General features: G+C 38.3%; 1 protein-coding gene and 1 long non-coding RNA gene across 13 annotated transcripts in view; one reads left to right on the forward strand and one right to left on the reverse strand.

Moving 5' to 3' along the window:
- dati (zinc finger protein datilografo) overlaps positions 1 to 18,009 on the forward strand; it is a 31,739-nt gene that overhangs the window by 6,683 nt on the left and 7,047 nt on the right. For 4 of the 12 annotated variants that reach the window (XM_017088563.4, XM_017088564.4, XM_017088558.4 and 1 more), the window contains 2 exons: positions 5,210 to 5,311; positions 14,738 to 15,023. In XM_017088563.4, the coding sequence (XP_016944052.2) occupies positions 5,210 to 5,311; positions 14,738 to 15,023 (388 nt within the window). Of the gene's footprint in view, positions 1 to 3,999; positions 4,452 to 5,209; positions 5,312 to 14,608; positions 14,651 to 14,737; positions 15,024 to 18,009 lie in introns of those variants that run through there. The other 8 variants (XM_017088565.4, XM_017088562.4, XM_017088567.4 and 5 more) reach the window with 7 other exon arrangements.
- Positions 16 to 3,802, reverse strand: LOC118878291 (uncharacterized). The gene is made up of 3 exons (XR_010654580.2): positions 818 to 3,802; positions 594 to 713; positions 16 to 540 (listed from the first exon to the last, which is right to left on the reverse strand). It is a non-coding gene; the product is annotated as an uncharacterized lncRNA (long non-coding RNA).

Raw genomic sequence — 18,009 nt, forward strand, 5'->3', positions numbered from 1 at the left:
TCAAAATATATTTGCTCTAAGAGCTTCTTTAATGCCACTTAGAATTTTAAAGTTTTAAAAAGAAATACAATATTTATGCGGGGGAAACTCTGTAGTCACTTGCAACGACTTTCATACCCTTTCATACTTAGCTTACCGGTTCAACTTATTACCTAGTGGTCCGACTAAAATTATTCAAAATTAAGCCGTTTGAATCGACTCGTCTAGTGAGACTGATCAAGTATCAAACAAAACGCCTCTTAACGAGGTAAAAAACTAATGACGGTCGCATCTTCAACTTTCAAAAGTTCTGATATCAACTTTTGTGTCGAAAATGTTTTAAAGGATCCACTAAATAAATAGACGCTTCATCAAAATCGCACAGCTTATTGCCCCGAACGCTTTTGTATTGAATTGTGTATTGGGAGGGCCACGCCCACTCTAACGCTCACTAAATTTGTGGGTTAAGCATGCAGATTCTAGAGGTTCTGGCGCAGCGCACGTGTATTTCAGCAGGGTGCTACGTTCACAAGACGCCCAAGACTGTGGCGCCGACATTTTCTAAAATTAAACTTTAAAATATATTTTATTTTATTCCGCTTGTCAATACCTACCGGCATGCCGAAAGTTGCCTAAATTGGACCATTAGTTAATAAGTGATGACCTTACGCCCGTATCTAGCAAGAACATCGTCAGTGACGTCAGCCAGTAGATAAAAAAGTAAAGTGTAAACTCTAAAAATGTAAATTAGATGGAAATGAAAACATCGATGCTTTCTCACCGCATATTGAAAGTATTCTTATTTTAACCTTCGTTAAGAGTAACGGGTATCTCATACCTGAGGCCGTCGACTATAGCGTTCCTTCTTGACTTTTTGTACTCGAAGTGTAAAAGAAAGTTTTTTTCGACCCTTAAAGTGTATAGGACCAATAGCCCAGTCGATCTAGCCATGTTCGTCTGTCTCTCTGTCCGTATGAACGCTGAGGTCTCGGAAACTATAAAAGCTAGGAAGTTGGTATCAAAAATTCAGAAAAAACCAAATTGAAAACCAAACAAAAATAGCAAGAGATCAAAACCGAGCATGTGAACAAAAAGAAGCATGTGAGCAAGGTAACAACAAATAAGAAATAGGAACGAACATGTTCATTCCCTCAGTTTAGTGAACCACTCTTTTTTGTTTCCTCGTTCGAGAGCAGCCCAACACTAGTGTTAATTTAAATTGAAATTATTAATAAAACCTATCTACATACTGAGAATCGTGCCCATCTAATTGTTATACCCTTGCAGAGAGTATTATAATTTCAGTCAGAAGTTTGCAGCGCAGTGAAGGAGACGTTTCCGACCCCATAAAATATATATATTCTTGATCAGGATCACTAGCCGAGTCGATCTAGCCATGTCCGTCTGTCCGGATGAACGCTGAGAACTATAAGAGCTAGGCTATTGAAATTTGGCGTGCAGATTCCTGGGCTTCTTACGCAGCGCAAGTTTGTTTCAGCAGAGTGCCACGCCCACTCTAACGCCCGCAAACCGCCCTAAACTGTGGCTCCTACAGTTTTTATGCTAGAATACAAATTTTAACTGAAATGTAAATGTATTTAAGTTTGCCACGCCCACCTTAACGCCCACAAACCGCCCAAACCCATTTTCATGCTAGATAAAAAATTTTAACTGAAATGTATAGGTCTCGTCAATACCTATTGATTAATCCCAAAAAAAATTTGCCACGCCCACTCTAACGCCCATAACGCTTAAATCTTTCTACCACCGGAAGGTGTCGCATTTCAATCTCGCTTTGCTGCTTGAATATCTCCATTTCTCTTTGGTCCCTTTAGCTGAGTAACGGGTATCTGATAGTCGAGGTACTCGACTAATAGCGTTCTTCCATGTTTTTTTAGATCACAGCGTTCATACAGACAAACGGACATGGCTAAATACATATCAAAATATACTTTATAGGGTCGAAAACGCTTCCTTCTGCTTGTTACATACTTTTTTTTCTCCACGATTAAAGGGTAAACAAATACATATATTTTTTTAATAATCATGACTCAAAAGACTTACACACTTAAAGAAAAAAAGACATGTATATTTATTTAATTTTATTATTATTATTATTTAACTTTATTTATTTAAGGAATAATGGCAACAAAAAATATCGTTGGCGTTCAGTAATTTTACACGGGCAACTGCAACCCAAAAACTGTAGGAGTTTCCATAAGCGTCCATTTAAAAATTTTTAAGGTGAACAAGCGTTTTTCTTTAAGTAAAACATACTTAATTCTGGCTGCTATCTATCGTGGATACCACTGCGATACGTATAAAATGATGGCATTGATGGCATGATAAGCCCGCGCTGCGAAAGAACCTTAAAAATCTGCATGCCTAATCCCAAAGTTCTATGTTTTATAGTTTCCGAGATCTCAGCGTTCATACGGACGGACGGACAGACAGACGGACAAACGGACATGGATAGTTCGACTCGGGTAGTGATCGTGATCAAGAATATATGTACTCAATAGGTCGAAAACGCTTCCTTCTACCTGTTACATAGTTTCCGACGACTAGTAACGGGTATAACAACGCATTGTCATAAATCATAAATCGATTAATCAGAAAAAAAACCGATGAAGTACTAAAGTAAATTAACATGAAACACTCAAAATGCTGAGACTTACATTTTTTGCGAGTTCAATATTTTAGTAGAACTCCTTATCGGAAAAGTGAAAAGGTAGGCTGACTATGTTATTAACGACCTTGAAAGTTTTGGTCTGTTCATTTGCACAAAAGTTTCAAAGTGAATTCGTTATTGACCACTGATATTTTTAAGTTGTTTTAGTTTGGCGTACTCTTTTTTATGCCCCTTATGCTTCAACGATTTTCTCTTAATCCATGCCTCTCTTCTCCTTTCCCTTAATTCTGCCTGCTTTCGCTAAGAGTATATCAGAACGTACCTATGCCAGCCACCCCTTTTTCCAGGAGGGAAATTTTGAAAGCTGCCTTCGCTTTAGTTCAGCTCAGAAGGGGAACTCGCGTCCACGAGCTCGCTCAAGTCTCAAGAACCTGCCCCGCACTTGGAAGCCCTTGTCGCGGCACAACCAGCCTTTTACTGCGCCAGTTTTCTTGGCGAGTCGGTGCTTTAGCGGCAGCACTTCTCTTTTGCTATCATTAAACTACCACCCGTCTCGTGCCCACTATATCTTCCTGTGTGCCGACTAGTTCGGGAAATCGGTCGAAAGTGAGAGAGGGGTAATGGAAAATGGTGGTGGTGTGGTGTGGTGTGGTGTGGTGTGGTGTGGAATGGTGTGGATATGTTAAGTTACTATAGCTAGGCAGTGAGAGCAAGGGAGAGCGATGGCCCGAGAGAGATGATAGAGAGAGTGAGGGAGAAGGCAAAGAGCGGTTCTTATCTTTGCTTAGTTTTTAGCTATGCTTTTTCTTGGAGCACTGAAGTAACCCCCGTTGTCGAGCTTCTTCTCCTATGTATGCGAAGTGTGCGAGATTCTTAGCCTCGGTTGACTTGTAAGGCGAGTCTTGGGGACCGGAACGGGGATGCAAGTTCAGGTTCAGTTCGATACACACACACACGCACTCGAACACTTACATAGGTATACAAGGATATAAAAGTCAGTTCACTGTTCCTAGTCCAGACGTAAACTCCGCCGCTGCCATAATTTTGTTTTCCCTCGACTTGTCTTCCCTGCCCTGCCTTCCCTTGCTTCCTGCCTTCCTGCGAAAAGAGAGAAGAGAGCGCAAGATGCAGATGCCGTTCTTTCGGGAGCTTTTTCCTTCCGTCTTTTTTGAAAACTCCGTCCATTCCGTGCTTATTTCCTCAAGAAAACAATAATAGCGCATAGAGAAAGAGATGTCGAGTTAGAAGCTCGACCGCGGCAGCGACAGAGACAGAGACAGCGACAGCGACAGAGACGACGAGGCAACAGCGGGATAGTTTAAGAAGAACCCCGTGGCACTCACGCAGTGTCCCGTTTGCTGATGATAATTCGCCGTGCCGGCAGAAGTTCAAAGGACATCAGACCGTAAGGTTGTGTGCTCCGGTCTGCTTCGCGTAGCTAAATATCCTAACGAAACTAAAATCAGTTCGTTCGTTCGTTCGCCAGCTATTTCGTGGTCGCGAGCCCAAGTAATTTCGATGCACTGACCACCGATAAACTGTACCTCTGAATGGCATTCGCGGTCGAACAGCAAACCTTGCGATCCAAAAAAGAAGACGAAAATGCGTCCTTCAGCAATGCAAAACTCCACCTAACATGAAAAGTGCCGCACAGTTCGCAAGTCCATAGCTCGGGAATAAGCCAGGGAACCAGTCACCAAAACAAATCACCGGAAAAAACTAAGCATTAACACGCCGCAAGGGAACTGTGTTGTATTCGTTCCGATTTGTGTCGCCCTACGATCGGCCATTTAGATCGTTTTCGTATACAATGACACTTGATTGTGAAAAGGAGCACGATGTAATTTTTCATTTTTCAATCACCACTTAAATATGTTCTCTTTTTTTAAAGAGTTTTAAGTTGGCCATATTTGCTATAATTATTTCAGCCATGTTGTTGGCAAACAACAAGACAATGTATTTAACTACCGATAAGACGTCATCTACTTACTGCATTAGAACAGGTCCTCTTATAAAATACATCTAGCTAGTTTGGTGAAGCAGGTTTCAAATAACATAACATTTTGCAATAGTGCAACAATTTTTCATTCAATACAGTGTTTAAAATATTAAAGAGAAGTACTTAATCCGCTGTCGAAAATTGGACATAAAAGGGGTTTGTGTACAAATACACAATCTTGCAACCTTAACCCAGGATATATTGTTATAAATACCTTAAAAATGTTTTTAAAAAATTGTACAATGTTGTTAGAGTAAAATACGACAAACCCCGAGAACTAGCGTCTAATGAACTCTTAAAATGCTAAGCAATGAAAAGTAAACTTTCAAATGTGGCGTTACATGACCCAAAACAGGGCCTGAAAGTAAATCGCTCCACATGAGTTTAGTTACCGACTTGTTCTGTTTCCCAGAGTCAACATTAAAACCGTATAACTAAATAGCGCTGGAAATGGGTGTCCAAGTAGTCTTACGTAAAAAAGTTTTCTACTTTTGACCAAGAAACTTCATATTTCTCGCATCACTTCCCCTATATAAGAAACAAATGTTGTGCGTCAGCCTAACTTATGATTAAAACTTATCCCTTCGATTGTTTTTCAGCTTCAGCTATCCCGGTCGAGCAGCGCAGCCGCGATCAGTGAACGCACCCTTGAAGAATGTTGGTCAACCCTGCAACGAGTGAGTTGGCATCTGTTCCGTTGTGTATAGTACTCTTCCTCGTCAAAGACACGTACTCAGCTTCAGCTGCAGCACAGCACATCCCCATCACCGAACACTTACGTACAAACAACTAGCTAAAATTGTACGCGCTCCCACGATCCTTGTTACCTGGGCTTTGGGAAGAGTGGTACTGCTGCCTAAAGTTAGATTATTTCCAGTTCACTATACTTGTTTTGCTTTCATTTATTTTAGTGGGCTTTTTAGTTTGGGTGCAAAAAATACAACGATCTCTGGTTACTTTTAAGTTACAACCTTTTGCTGATTTTGAAGCTAGTAGGACACAAAGGGTATCTGCAAATATAAGCCCAGACGTCGAAACCCTGCACCTAAATTTTGATTTGCAAGTAAAATGTTTATTTTCCGTCCATATAAACATAGTATGCGTTATGTATTTTCTTTCTACTATTAATGGCTCTTTTAAGTTTATTGTTTTGAAACATGTACAAGACACACAAAATCTCTTATGAATTAAATGTATGTATCCGTAAAATTATGCACTGTTTTATTTTATTTTCTCTTATTTACACATCTTTTTGGGCAAGTACACCGAACCAAATGACCACTAAGAAGAATCTCAATTTAGTATAACTTGTATACCAGTTGAGAAGCTAGCTTCCGCAGGTCGACGTTTCTCGGGGCTGGCCTGATTATGGCCTATAGATGGTATAAAAACAGCCGGACAGAATGAAAGTCGGACATGCCTATATCCTATATCGACTCGCCTAGTGTGAGCGTTTACAAGTATCCTTTAAATGGTTGCAAATGCTTCCTTCACTGCCTTTGACCTAAATAATAATACTCTTTGAAAGGCTATAATAAGTGAACTTCGTATACGACACAGTTTCTAAACTGAGGTTATTAGGTAGGTAATTGGCACTTGGTAGTGTCCGCCTTCTACTTTTCTTATTTTCGCAATCAAAGCCCTTTAAAATTATAATTACAATTTTAAATTTAAAAAAAACTCGGACAACCTTATCATGGGGATGCATTAGGGGAGATCTCGACAGTGTTTTTGGCGCAGGCCTATAGCCATAAAATTATGTTAATATACATAGACGTCTATAGTTTTCGATCCTAACAGGTGGCGTTTGTGACATCGCGGATTGCATCTAAGTATGTATAATGTTTCTCGATGTTAGTACCATAAAGCAGCCTAGAAAAGTTTGGTAGGGAAATAGAAAAATAGACATCACTTCTTTTAACATACGGGTAAAATAACTAAGGGGTCTTCAAGACTTCCATTGTGTTTGGTACCACTTACCTGTACCTATCTGGACAAACAACAGGAATATATGTACACACAGAAGTAGCGCCTTTAAAAATCATTCAGAAAAGAGCAGGGCAACAACGGCTTTTCCGTATATTTGAAGACACCGGCGTCCCGTCTCAATTGACCTTCCCTCGTATGTTTTGTCTTCCACGACTAAGGCGCAGACATAAACACATTCGCAAGTCCTTGTTTATGTGAGTGTGAGTATGTATTCTAGGCGTGTGTGTGTGCGCTTACATACGAACCAACGAACTCGCCCCAACCGTACGAACTCATTTGTCCACCCCTCACGTTTTTTCAACCATTTTTATTTCACTCACCTCGACCACACGCCGAGCGAAGCGAAAAGAAGCGATGGTTACCGCCTCCTGCTACCCCTAAGATAGAGCGAAAGAGGTCCGGTGGACCTAAGTCCATCCCTCTTTGAGTTTGCGTCCCTGGCACTAGGGGTCGAGTGCTGGCGGAGGGTGGAAGGCTGAGTGCGGAGGGCGGAGGGCGGAGGGCGGCGGGTAGAGACTGCGAGAAGGAAGCGAATATAAAAACCAAAACGAATGAAGAAGGCAGGACTTAAAAAAGGGAACGAAGTAGGGAAATGCATGTACGTAAATTGAATGCGACTTTCTGAGTGCGCTCTCTTCCTCGACCTTTTTCTCCCAATCATATTTCCCCTTTCCTTTAGTTTTTATGTTTCAATTAATTCGACAATGATTAGAATGCTATTAAAGCAAACGCTTTTGGGAATTATTTTGGAAAAAATTAGTTCACCAATCCACATGGACCAAAGTTTCTTCAGTGTGCCAAATATGTCATTGCATAGTTTCGGGCGGCACCTTAAATTTTCTATCTCTGCAGAACTATTGTTATAACTTTAAAGTGACCAGTTAAGTATACCCGTTACTCGTGGAGTAAAAGGGTATATTCCGTTCGCGGAGATGTATACTGTATATTATTGATCTGGATCACCGACCGAGTCGATCTAGCCATGTCCGTTTGTCCGTTTGTATTGCTAGAATAAAAATGTCAACAGGTCTTGCCAATAGCTGTCGATTGACCTAAAAAAGATTAAATATCTCCATCTCCCTTGAGAGGATATTACAATTTTAGACAGAAGTTTGTAACACATTAACGGTTTCCTAAAAGGTACATACATGATCAGTATCACTAGACGAGTCGATATAGCCATGTCCGCCTGTCTTAGTACAATTTTCATAGAATATGTGCGCGGAGATCAAGTTTGAAAACTTCCCCGATTGGATCTTCATATCTTATAAGTTGTAACTCCTATAGGAAAGATTGGCTTAAACTGCGATAATTTTGACGTTTTTGGTGCAACTTGAAAGGTTGTAAGCGCTACCCGATCGGACGACTATATCCCCTAGCTCCCATAGGAACAATGGCTTAAAACATTCCGCTTTTCGCTGATTTTAAAGAAATTTTAGCAGCCTAAAAGCTAGCATTATAAAAAAATTATATTGTAATATATTATAAAGTAAAAGGGTATTCTAGTTTCGTCGGAAAGTATGTGACAAGTAGAAGGAAGCGTTTCCGGCCCCAGAAAGTATATATATTCTTGATCAGCATTACTAGCCAAGTCGATCTAGCCATGACCGTCTGTCCGTATGAACGCCACCAAGCTCCTAGGGGCGCTATAGGCTAGTTGGCGCTGTAGGCCAAGTGGCGCTATAGAAGAAGTAGATGGGTGGCGCTATAGGCTAGGAGTGTTAGTGAAAAAAGCAAAGTTGCTTCAAGCATATCTCCATCCCTCTCGCACTCCCTTAAGCTGGGTAACGTGTCTCTAATAGTCGAGGCCATCAACTATAGCTTTCTTTCTTGTCTTATCTATACCCACAAAAATTAATCTACACCTAGGCTACCGAGGTGTTTTTAAGATGTTTTATATTGTTTTATTATTATCTTATTATAGTCATATTTTAGTTAATACCTCCAAGGGAATTAAAACTTCGGCTTGCGGGAGCTAGCCGTTATCGGTTTATTAGGTACACAATACTGCGTAAGGTCAATTTTAATTAGTAATGCTTTTTCCTATTGGGATTTCATTATTCAATTTTTTTAGCAAGTGCAACGCTTGCCAATTCTGCCCCAAAGGTGTTTAAGATTTTCAGTAAATAGGCTGTCCTTGAAACATCTGCGCTGGACCGGACTTGTTATTTAATCGTAATCCCATTTGCCGGCAGTTCGTAACTGCTGTTGGTTGAATCTGGACACGCCGTCCGTTGGGCCGGTGGTGTTTGCATTCCCTTTCTACGCGATTCATAGACTGGGGGTAAAGGACGAAGTCAGACGGCTGTAGTCGTGATGCCGCTGCTATCCACCTACCTACTAGGACCAAGGGAATAAAAAGTGCATTCTGTCTCGGACAAAACCGAGTGGCCCTGGCGATACGATGGAAGGTTGCTAGAGCCAGTGGAAACAAACCATCGCTTGCCCGCCAACCAACCAGAGAGCTACACGAAATCAGCCTCGCCTCTTCCCTCGTTACCACACTGCACCTAATTCTATCCTTTTTGGCGAGTACTGTTGTTACTCCGTAAATATTTTTCAGAAAACCCAAAAAGAGACAGAATATGTGTCATGAGAAATTGATAGTATCTAAAAACGTACAAAGAGAAATTCACTGTGTATGGGAGTCCACGTAGTGACGAACCGCACCAGGAGGGTGTGCGAAGGCGACTACTATATATACACGAATAAATGAAAATCTACTGCGATTTGCATACCAAGACTTTAAGAAAATCAATTGGCTTGGGAGAAAGGGCGGTGGAAGTGTTAAAGTAAAAATCCTTTTGGGATAAATGCTCAAGTTTATTAGCCTAGTTGCATTCTTATTCAAAACCCGCGTCGAATGACACCTCATTTGTTGAGATCCGATGCTTTGCACATTCGGCACGCTGCAATAGGAAATACCTGTGTCGGCAAAAAGCAACAATACTTTGCTGAAGCGTGCTGAACGAGCACATTTAAGGAAGTGTATTTATTTAGTCAAATGCATAATAATTTTTCGTCACAAAATTGTATATCATTAGTTTGTTATAGTATGTTGAAGATACGATCGTCACGACCCTTTACCTCTTTAAGAGGTGTTTTTGTTTGATACAATTTACTGTACAATTACACAGGTACACAGCCAAAAATTTCCATGAACCATTTCGAGTTTTCAATGATAATTGGATCCTCCTGAGTAAAAGTCCCATAAAAACTTGTGTTCCATCAACTACAGGTTCCGCGGTATAGCCAAAAACGCAAAAAAACGATTTTACCTATATGTTGTCACACTTAAAATATGTCATGGCAAGCTATAGATAGAAGTTAACAAGTATTTTGTCTTTGGAATATAACATTTTAAATACAGCCTCATGTCCCCAAAAACGAGTATAAAACATCTCCAAGTCAATTTTGTTATTTTTGGGGATTTTTCATATTTTATTCCGAAGGCGATTTAAATAACTATACCAATATTTTATGAATAAAATTATACATGTTTACTTGCATTGCTATGCCCTTTTCTAAATTTAACAACATATATGTATATATGTATATACAAAAATATTTAAGATAGGTTGAATTATGTAGGCCACTCTATCGCGGAACCTGTAGGTGAGGCACAAAAGTTTGTGTGACACTTTTACTTCGAAGCACCCAATTGTCAGAGAAGAGTAGAAATGCTCAATTTTATGTTCCTGTGTTATCAATAACCCCAATTTGTATAGGTATAATTGTGCATATTTATTTAAGTATTTAGGAATTGCTGAAGTTTCTAAAAATGTAATTTGTATAAAACAGCTGGCCGGAATTCAACAATTCAGGAATTCGCAAAAAAAAAACAAAAAGTTTGCCGCGACTTTTAAATACCGAAGGCATTTCTATTGGCGCGACACCTCCGATGTCAGTGCCGCGGCACCTAGGAATTTGGAAATCTGCCTAAGGGAACATTTTAAGATAACAATGCCATTGGTATTTTAAAAGATTTTGATCAATAAAACCTTCAAAATTGAGGACGCCGGACAGGCTTAAGCGTTATGCCACCAAAACAAACTAGCGATCCTTAAGAACCCCTAGAATCTGTATGCCGAGATTTCAGCGTTCAAACGGACAGCCGGACGTGGATAATTCGAGGGATCCAGTGGCTAGTGTTCCTGATTAAGAACATGTATACTTTAAGGGGTCGGATACGCTTCCTTCTACCTACATATGTATTTTCCTACTAATACTACTCTTTTCCTCCACGAGTATCGAGTATAGTGAGAGAAGACGATATATTCGTGTGCCTCGACTATCATATATCCGTTTCTCAGCTTACCACATTAACTTATTAAGTGGTCCGATTTAAAATGGTCATTTTTGGCACGCCGAAAGATATACAAATATTAAGTAAAGTTAAATGCCACTGCAGCTCAGGAATCTGCATGCCGAATCCCAATAGCCTAGCTCTATAGTGTCCGATATCTCAGCGTTCATCCGGACAGACATGGCTAGATCGACTCGGCAAGTGATCCTGATCAAGAATATATACACTTTATGGGGTCGGAAACGCTTCCTTCTGCCTGATACATACTTTCCGACGAATCTAGTATACCCTTTTACTCTGCGAGTAACGGGTATAAAATAAAAGGGGTAATTGGGACTCGAACCTGCGTCACATCGATTTCAAACCAAACGCTTTAATCATCTGCGCTTTTTGAAATTTTTAATTTTTTAGAAAGTATTTCTATTTTTTAGGGTAAGATTCATATAGGGTAAGGGTAATTATTTTTAGAAAAGGTAATGCAAAACAATATTTTTTTTTCGTTAGCCTCACTATTTTTCAGGAAATAATTTCAAGATATAAAGAATTTTTTATAGTTTTTAGGGCTATTCTAGTTTATGGTAAACACTTCCTATATTTAAATAACGATTTCTTAATTTAAGGAAAATTTCCTTGACTTCAAAAAGAATTTACTTTTTTTAAAAAAAAATTTAAACGCAATATTTTTTAAATTTATGTTTAATTTTATTTTTTTACATACTTTATGTCAATCAACTTTAAATGTTAAAAAAAACCTCTTAACGAGGTAAGGGTTCTTGACGATCACACCTTCAACATCCAAAAGTTCTGATACCAAATTTTGTGAGGAAAACAATTTGTACATTCGACTAAATAAATGTACTTTCTAAAATGTTTTTATTCTGCCCGCTTCAGTAAAATATTTAAGCTTCTACATACAAAGGTATATACTATTGCAGCGTGCCGAGTCGTAATTTCTAGGGCGAAAATTGTTGTATATCAAATTGAACAAAAACACCTCCTAACGACGTAAAAAGCTAGGGACGATCGCACCTTCGACAAACAAAAGTTCTGATATCAACTTTTGTGACGAAAATGTATTATACGATCTTCAAAATAAATGATCTTTCTAAATTTCTTTCATTCGTCACGCTGCAATTCAATTTGCGTATAACTTTTGATCGGAGCATCGGATTTTAACAAATGAGGTGCCATTAGACCCGTATTTTAAGTATGAAAATACAACAAAGCTAATAAACTTGTGTATTTATTCCCAACGACCCACACAGATCAAATTTTCTAAATTTTCACTCTTACACTTTCACCGCTCTTTTTCCCAAGCCAATTTATTTTTGCAACTTTTTCGATTTTGCGATCCCCTTCGATTGATGTGTCACTCGTAAAGATCGGACGATCACAGAAGGTTTTTATTTCTTCGTGTATATAGTAGTCGCCTTCGCACTTAAGAAAAGGCAGCGACATATAGCACGTATACGTAGCATCGGTTGTTTAGAAATAACTCTTTAAAATCGAACTATTTTTTGGATTTTCCGCTAAACTACCAGGTTATTCCAAACGTCTTAAAACAAAAGTTTTCCATCTCGAGCTTTTTAATACACCAATAAAGTCCACAAGACCCCAAAAACCAAAAAAGGATTTAAACATACCCAAAAACAAATTTATCCCCACCGGCCCAACAGTTTCAATTTTCTATATTTCTATTTTTGGCGCTCGTTCTCCTGAGCCAATTTAAATTTTTAGGGCCTTGGTATGCAATCCTTTTAGTTTTTGCGATACCTTTCGTGTATCACTCGGTATTATCTATGTAAATAGTAGTTACCCTTGCACACTCTCGTGCGCTTCGTCACTGCGTGAACTGCCGTGCACAGTGATTTTCATAAGTTACGTTTTTGTAATAAATTTCAATATATCATAGGGAACTTCAACTTCAATACGCATATATTTGATTCACTTTTGCATTGTTTTTTGCAGTGTGCAAAGTATAGAAAATTCTCCAGCATTAATTTCACTAATTGTAATAATACTCAATCGCGTTTGTATTTGATTACTTTAAACTACCCTGCAAACCATATTCGAACGACCCGAAAAGAAATCTTTTCTTTCTTTCTGCCACGGTTTTTTTTTAGTAATTTAAATGATCTTATTATATACATGTATATGAATGTATTATATATATGTATATTAAATACCTAATCCTATTTCGTTTATGACTGAAACAAATCAAACTTCCCTCGAAAACATTATTGTCTTTAATATATTTATATAGTAGTTACTATATTTATCTCCAACAATAACGTTGACACACTGCGCTTCTTATTTACGGCCCTACAACGGCCCGTATCTTTTTAGAAAGGTGCATCTTTCGAAAAAAAAACAAGGAAGAACGCTATAGTCGAGTACCTCGACTATCAGATACCCGTTACTCAGCTAAATGGAGATATGCAAGCAGCAAAGCGAGATTAAAATGCGCCACCTACCGGCGGTAGACAGATTCAAGCGTTATGGGCGTTAGAGTGGGCGTGGCAAATTTATTTTTGGATAAGTCGATAGGTATTGACTACACCAATACATTTCAGTTAAAATTTTTTATGTAGCATGCAAATTGTGGGCGTCACAGGTTTTCGCGGTTTGTGGGCGTTTAAATGGGCGTGGCAAACTTTTTTTTAGGTCAATCGATAGGTATTGATGAGAACAATACATTTCAGTTAAAATTTTTTATCTAGCATCAAAACTGTTGGAGTTACAGTTTTGGGCGGTTTGTGGGCGTTAGAGTGGGCGTGGCAGTCTACTGAAACAAACATGCGCTGCGTAAGAAGCTCAGGAATCTGTACGCCAAATCTCAATAGCCTAGCTCTCATAGTTTCCGAGATCTCAGCGTTCATCCGGACAGACAGACGGACAGACGGACAGACGGACAGACGGACAGACGGACATGGCTAGATCGACTCGGCTAGTGATCCATATCAAGAATATATATACTTTATGGGGTCGGAAACGCTTCCTTCTGCCTGTTACATACTTTCCGACGAATCTAGTATACCCTTTTACTCTACGAGTAACGGGTATAATTAAATCTGTAAGCGCGAAATGAGCAATTAATCTTCGGCATGCTGTTCCCATTTTTTCGTATATGAAAACAGTTTTGACAACTGTTTGCTTTGCAAAATGTTTCCATTAATTTTTAACATTTTTTATTATGTGCTCGGCTGATTTCGACCATTATTTTTTTTAAATTTTAAGATGGAATATTCTAAGTTTTGGAAGTTCATTCTTACAAGTGTTGGTAAAATGCCTTTTTTATGCCTATCATTTTGTAACAATTTTTGAGTAAAAGAGATAGCTACTGTGAATGTGCTATTTTGGGTGTTAAAACGTTCTTATTGGCTTGGTATTGGCCCAAATTATAAATTTGCTAAAAATCAGCAGAACGAATGATGACCTCACAGCGTGAGTAAGCAGCTTACCCCCAACTAAAAACGTTACCATTACCACTAACATACATGTTTATTTACATTTAATAATTTTTGATTTTTGACTTTCCACCAGAGGTTTAGATTTTGCTGACATGTTTTTCACTTGTACGACATGCAACGGTACACACTTTTATGATAAGTTCACAAAAAATAAAACATACAACTGTCCATTACCGCAGAAGGTAAAGAAGAGAGTCTATAAATATAACTAGTATTGACAGACGCACTGACAGTAAGCCGCGAGCTTAATGAATTTATGGGTTCTTGAGGTTGAGGTATACACTGCCTACGGCCAAGAGATTCTCGCATATCTGTTTGTTTAACTAACCGCTGCCTTTTTAACGTGTGGTTTGCACTTGCAGCTTTTTATGCACAAAAGCGCGATGCAGCAAATACAGCAGCAGATTCCCCGAGTCGGCCTTGGAACCCACGGCGTGACCGGCACAGCTAACTTGGGCGGCAATATCACGCCTGGCTCGGATACCAAGCCGCACCAGTGCCAGCAATGCATGAAGAGCTTTTCCAGTAACCACCAACTCGTGCAACATATCCGGGTGCACACTGGAGAGAAGCCGTACAAGTGCTCCTACTGTGATCGTAGATTTAAGCAGCTGTCGCATGTCCAGCAGCACACGCGCCTCCACACAGGTGAGTTATCGCACCGCACGAATGAATGGCTAAAAACGCGCTTAGCATACACCACGAAAACCGAAACATAGACCAATTCGCCTTATTTTTTGCCCACACTGTGTATACACCCGGAAAACCAAATAATCAAACACTTTGGAAACATTTTAAATTTTTTTTAATTTAGGAAATAGTTTCCGATTCGTTAGGGACTTCAATTTTTACAAAACGAGTTATTTAATAAGAGCGCTACATTTTTTTTCAATTTGATCTTGTATGGTTTGTTTGTTCTTTTACACACAGAGAGGAAAAACCATGAACATTGTGATTGAATTGAGAACATTCGTTCTTAAAACCCGTGTAAGCACAAATGTTCTTATTTTGATCCGAATGTTCTTAATTCTAGAACGAAATGGTATGAACTAAAAAAGTGAAACGAGTTGATTTCGTTCCATTTTCAAGTTGATTTTGGTTTTAATTTAAGAATATATTTGGAATAAACATTTTGATATTGGTTTTATCTGAATTTAAGATCAAAAGAAGAACATTTTAAACTTCCAAAAAAAACGCAAAAATAAGTTTATTTAGTTTCTAATAGTTTCGTATATTTATTACGTTGGCGACAGTTATTTGATATTTGATTATTTAAAGGCTTTTAATATGATTTATATATACATATAAATGCGTATAAAAATATAAATCTAAATTAATGTAATGTAAGGGTGCGCTGGAAATAAAAGAATAAATGTGAGAGTAATTATACGTTTTTTTATGATTTTCTGACAATTATAAGTGTTTTTGTTTACATGTGTTTATATTTACATACAGATGTATGTAGACACGTGGACACGAACGAATTTGTCCTTACCAAGTTCTTAAGAGAAACACACTCAAAGGAGCAAATCTTTAAAAACAATTCAGCAAACACTTACATGTGTATGTACATTCCATACATAGCGTATTTTATTTTAAAGCTCTAAGTACTAAGGAATTTAAATTAACCTTAATGGAATTTTCTTACGGACTCCATTTCAATATCTTTCAGCAACTTTAATAACTACTTGTCACTTTCACTTTCCATCACTTTAAGCTTTTTGCAATATACTCTTCGAGTAACGGGTATAAAAGCCATGAAAAAATCGCCTATACAAATCTAGTGACGATAGCACCTTCAGCAAACAAAAATGTCTCTAACGATTTTTTATTTATTAAATTTTATAATACATTTTCAAAAAAGTTAATATCAGATAACTTTTGTGACGAAAATGTATTATAAAATCTAATACATAAAAAATCGTTAGAGCCGTTTTTGAAAAATCGAAAATAAAAAAGGAAAAAAAAATCTTGAATAAAAAATATATTGCCATTATTAAAAAATCATGTTAAAGTATTTCAAAATACCTTTCTAACAACATATAGCCCAAGCCCGTAGCTTTAGTAGTTCACAAGTTACGGGTGTACCTAATTTTTCTATTTATAGCTCTTTTCTCGCCGAACTAGCTAGTTCTTCCAAAAGCGGTAGAACTGATGTTTCTTATATTGAGCTGTTTAACATCGTCTTGAATTTTCAGGACCCTAAAATAACGTTTTGGGACAAACAGACAAACAAAATAAAATTTTCATTTTAAGAAGTCCCCCAAAATCTGGTTTTGCGTATTACTTTTGAACAGAGCATCCGATTTTGCCAGTGATGTGTCATTCGACGCGTATTTTAAGTAAAAATACAAGTAGGTTAGTATTTATCCCCACCAACCCCAACATATCTAATTTTCTACATTTTCACTTTTACCGCTCTGATTTGATTGATTTTTTAGACTTGGCAAGCAATCCATTTAGTTTTTGCAATAATTTTCGATTGACGTATCACTCGTAACAATCGGACGATCACAGTAGATTTTAACTTCTTCGTGTATATATAGTAGTCGCCTTCGCACACCCTCCAGGTGCGCTTCGCCATTACGTGGATTGCCGTCCACATTGATATAGCTCAAATGACTTTAAGAAACTTAGCTTTTTTATAAAAACCAAAAATATTTGCATAAAGATCATAAATAGCTGTGGCCACACTAACACAACAAAAAACGCCTACAGTTAGAAAACTGTCGCTTGCATAGAATCTAGGTGCTATTAGAAGCTTCCCCTGTGGCTGAATTGTCGTTTCTCTGCAATTTTTGATATGTATTATACGGAATTAGTTAAAAAACATTAGATTCGTAATTAACAGTAAATTCAATCAGCCACCGTTCCGTCTAGCGCCCACATTTATTTATATTTTATAGAAATTTAAATGCGATTTTGTTCTTGTTATCAATTTCCATCTACCATTCATTAAAAAGTTAAAACCGAACAATAACAAGGAAGAACGCTATAGTCGAGTACCCCGACTATCAGATACCCGTTACTCAGCTAAATAGAGATATGCAAGCAGCAAAGCGAGATTAAAATGCGCCACCTACCGGCGGTAGACACATTTAAGCGTTATGGGCGTTAGAATGGGCGTGGCAAATTTGTTGGATCAATCGATAGGTATTGACGGGACCAATACATTTCAGTTAAAATTTTGTATCTAGCATGAAAATTGTGGGCGTCACAGGTTTGGGCGGTTTGTGGGCGTTAAAGTGGGCGTGGCAAACTTTTTTTTGGGTCAATCGCTAGGTTTTGATGAGAAGAATACATTTCAGTTAAAATTTTTGTTCTAGCATCAAAACTGTAGGAGCCACAGTTTTGAGCGGCTTGTGGGCGTTAGAGTGGGCGTGGCACATTTCTGAAACAAACTTGCGCTGCGTAAGAAGCTCAGGAATCTGCACGCCAAATCTCAATAGCCTAGCTCTTATAGTTTCCGAGATCTCAGCGTTCATCCGGACAGACGGACATGACTAGATCGACGGCTAGTGATCCTGATCAAGAATATATATACTTTATGGGGTCGGAAACGCTTCCTTCTGCCTGTTACATAGTTTCTGACGAATCTAGTACATCCTTTTACTCTACGAGTAACAGGTATAAT

The sequence above is a fragment of the Drosophila suzukii genome, chromosome 4, assembly GCF_043229965.1.
Source record: "Drosophila suzukii chromosome 4, CBGP_Dsuzu_IsoJpt1.0, whole genome shotgun sequence".
NCBI classification, from domain to species: Eukaryota; Metazoa; Arthropoda; class Insecta; order Diptera; family Drosophilidae; genus Drosophila; species Drosophila suzukii.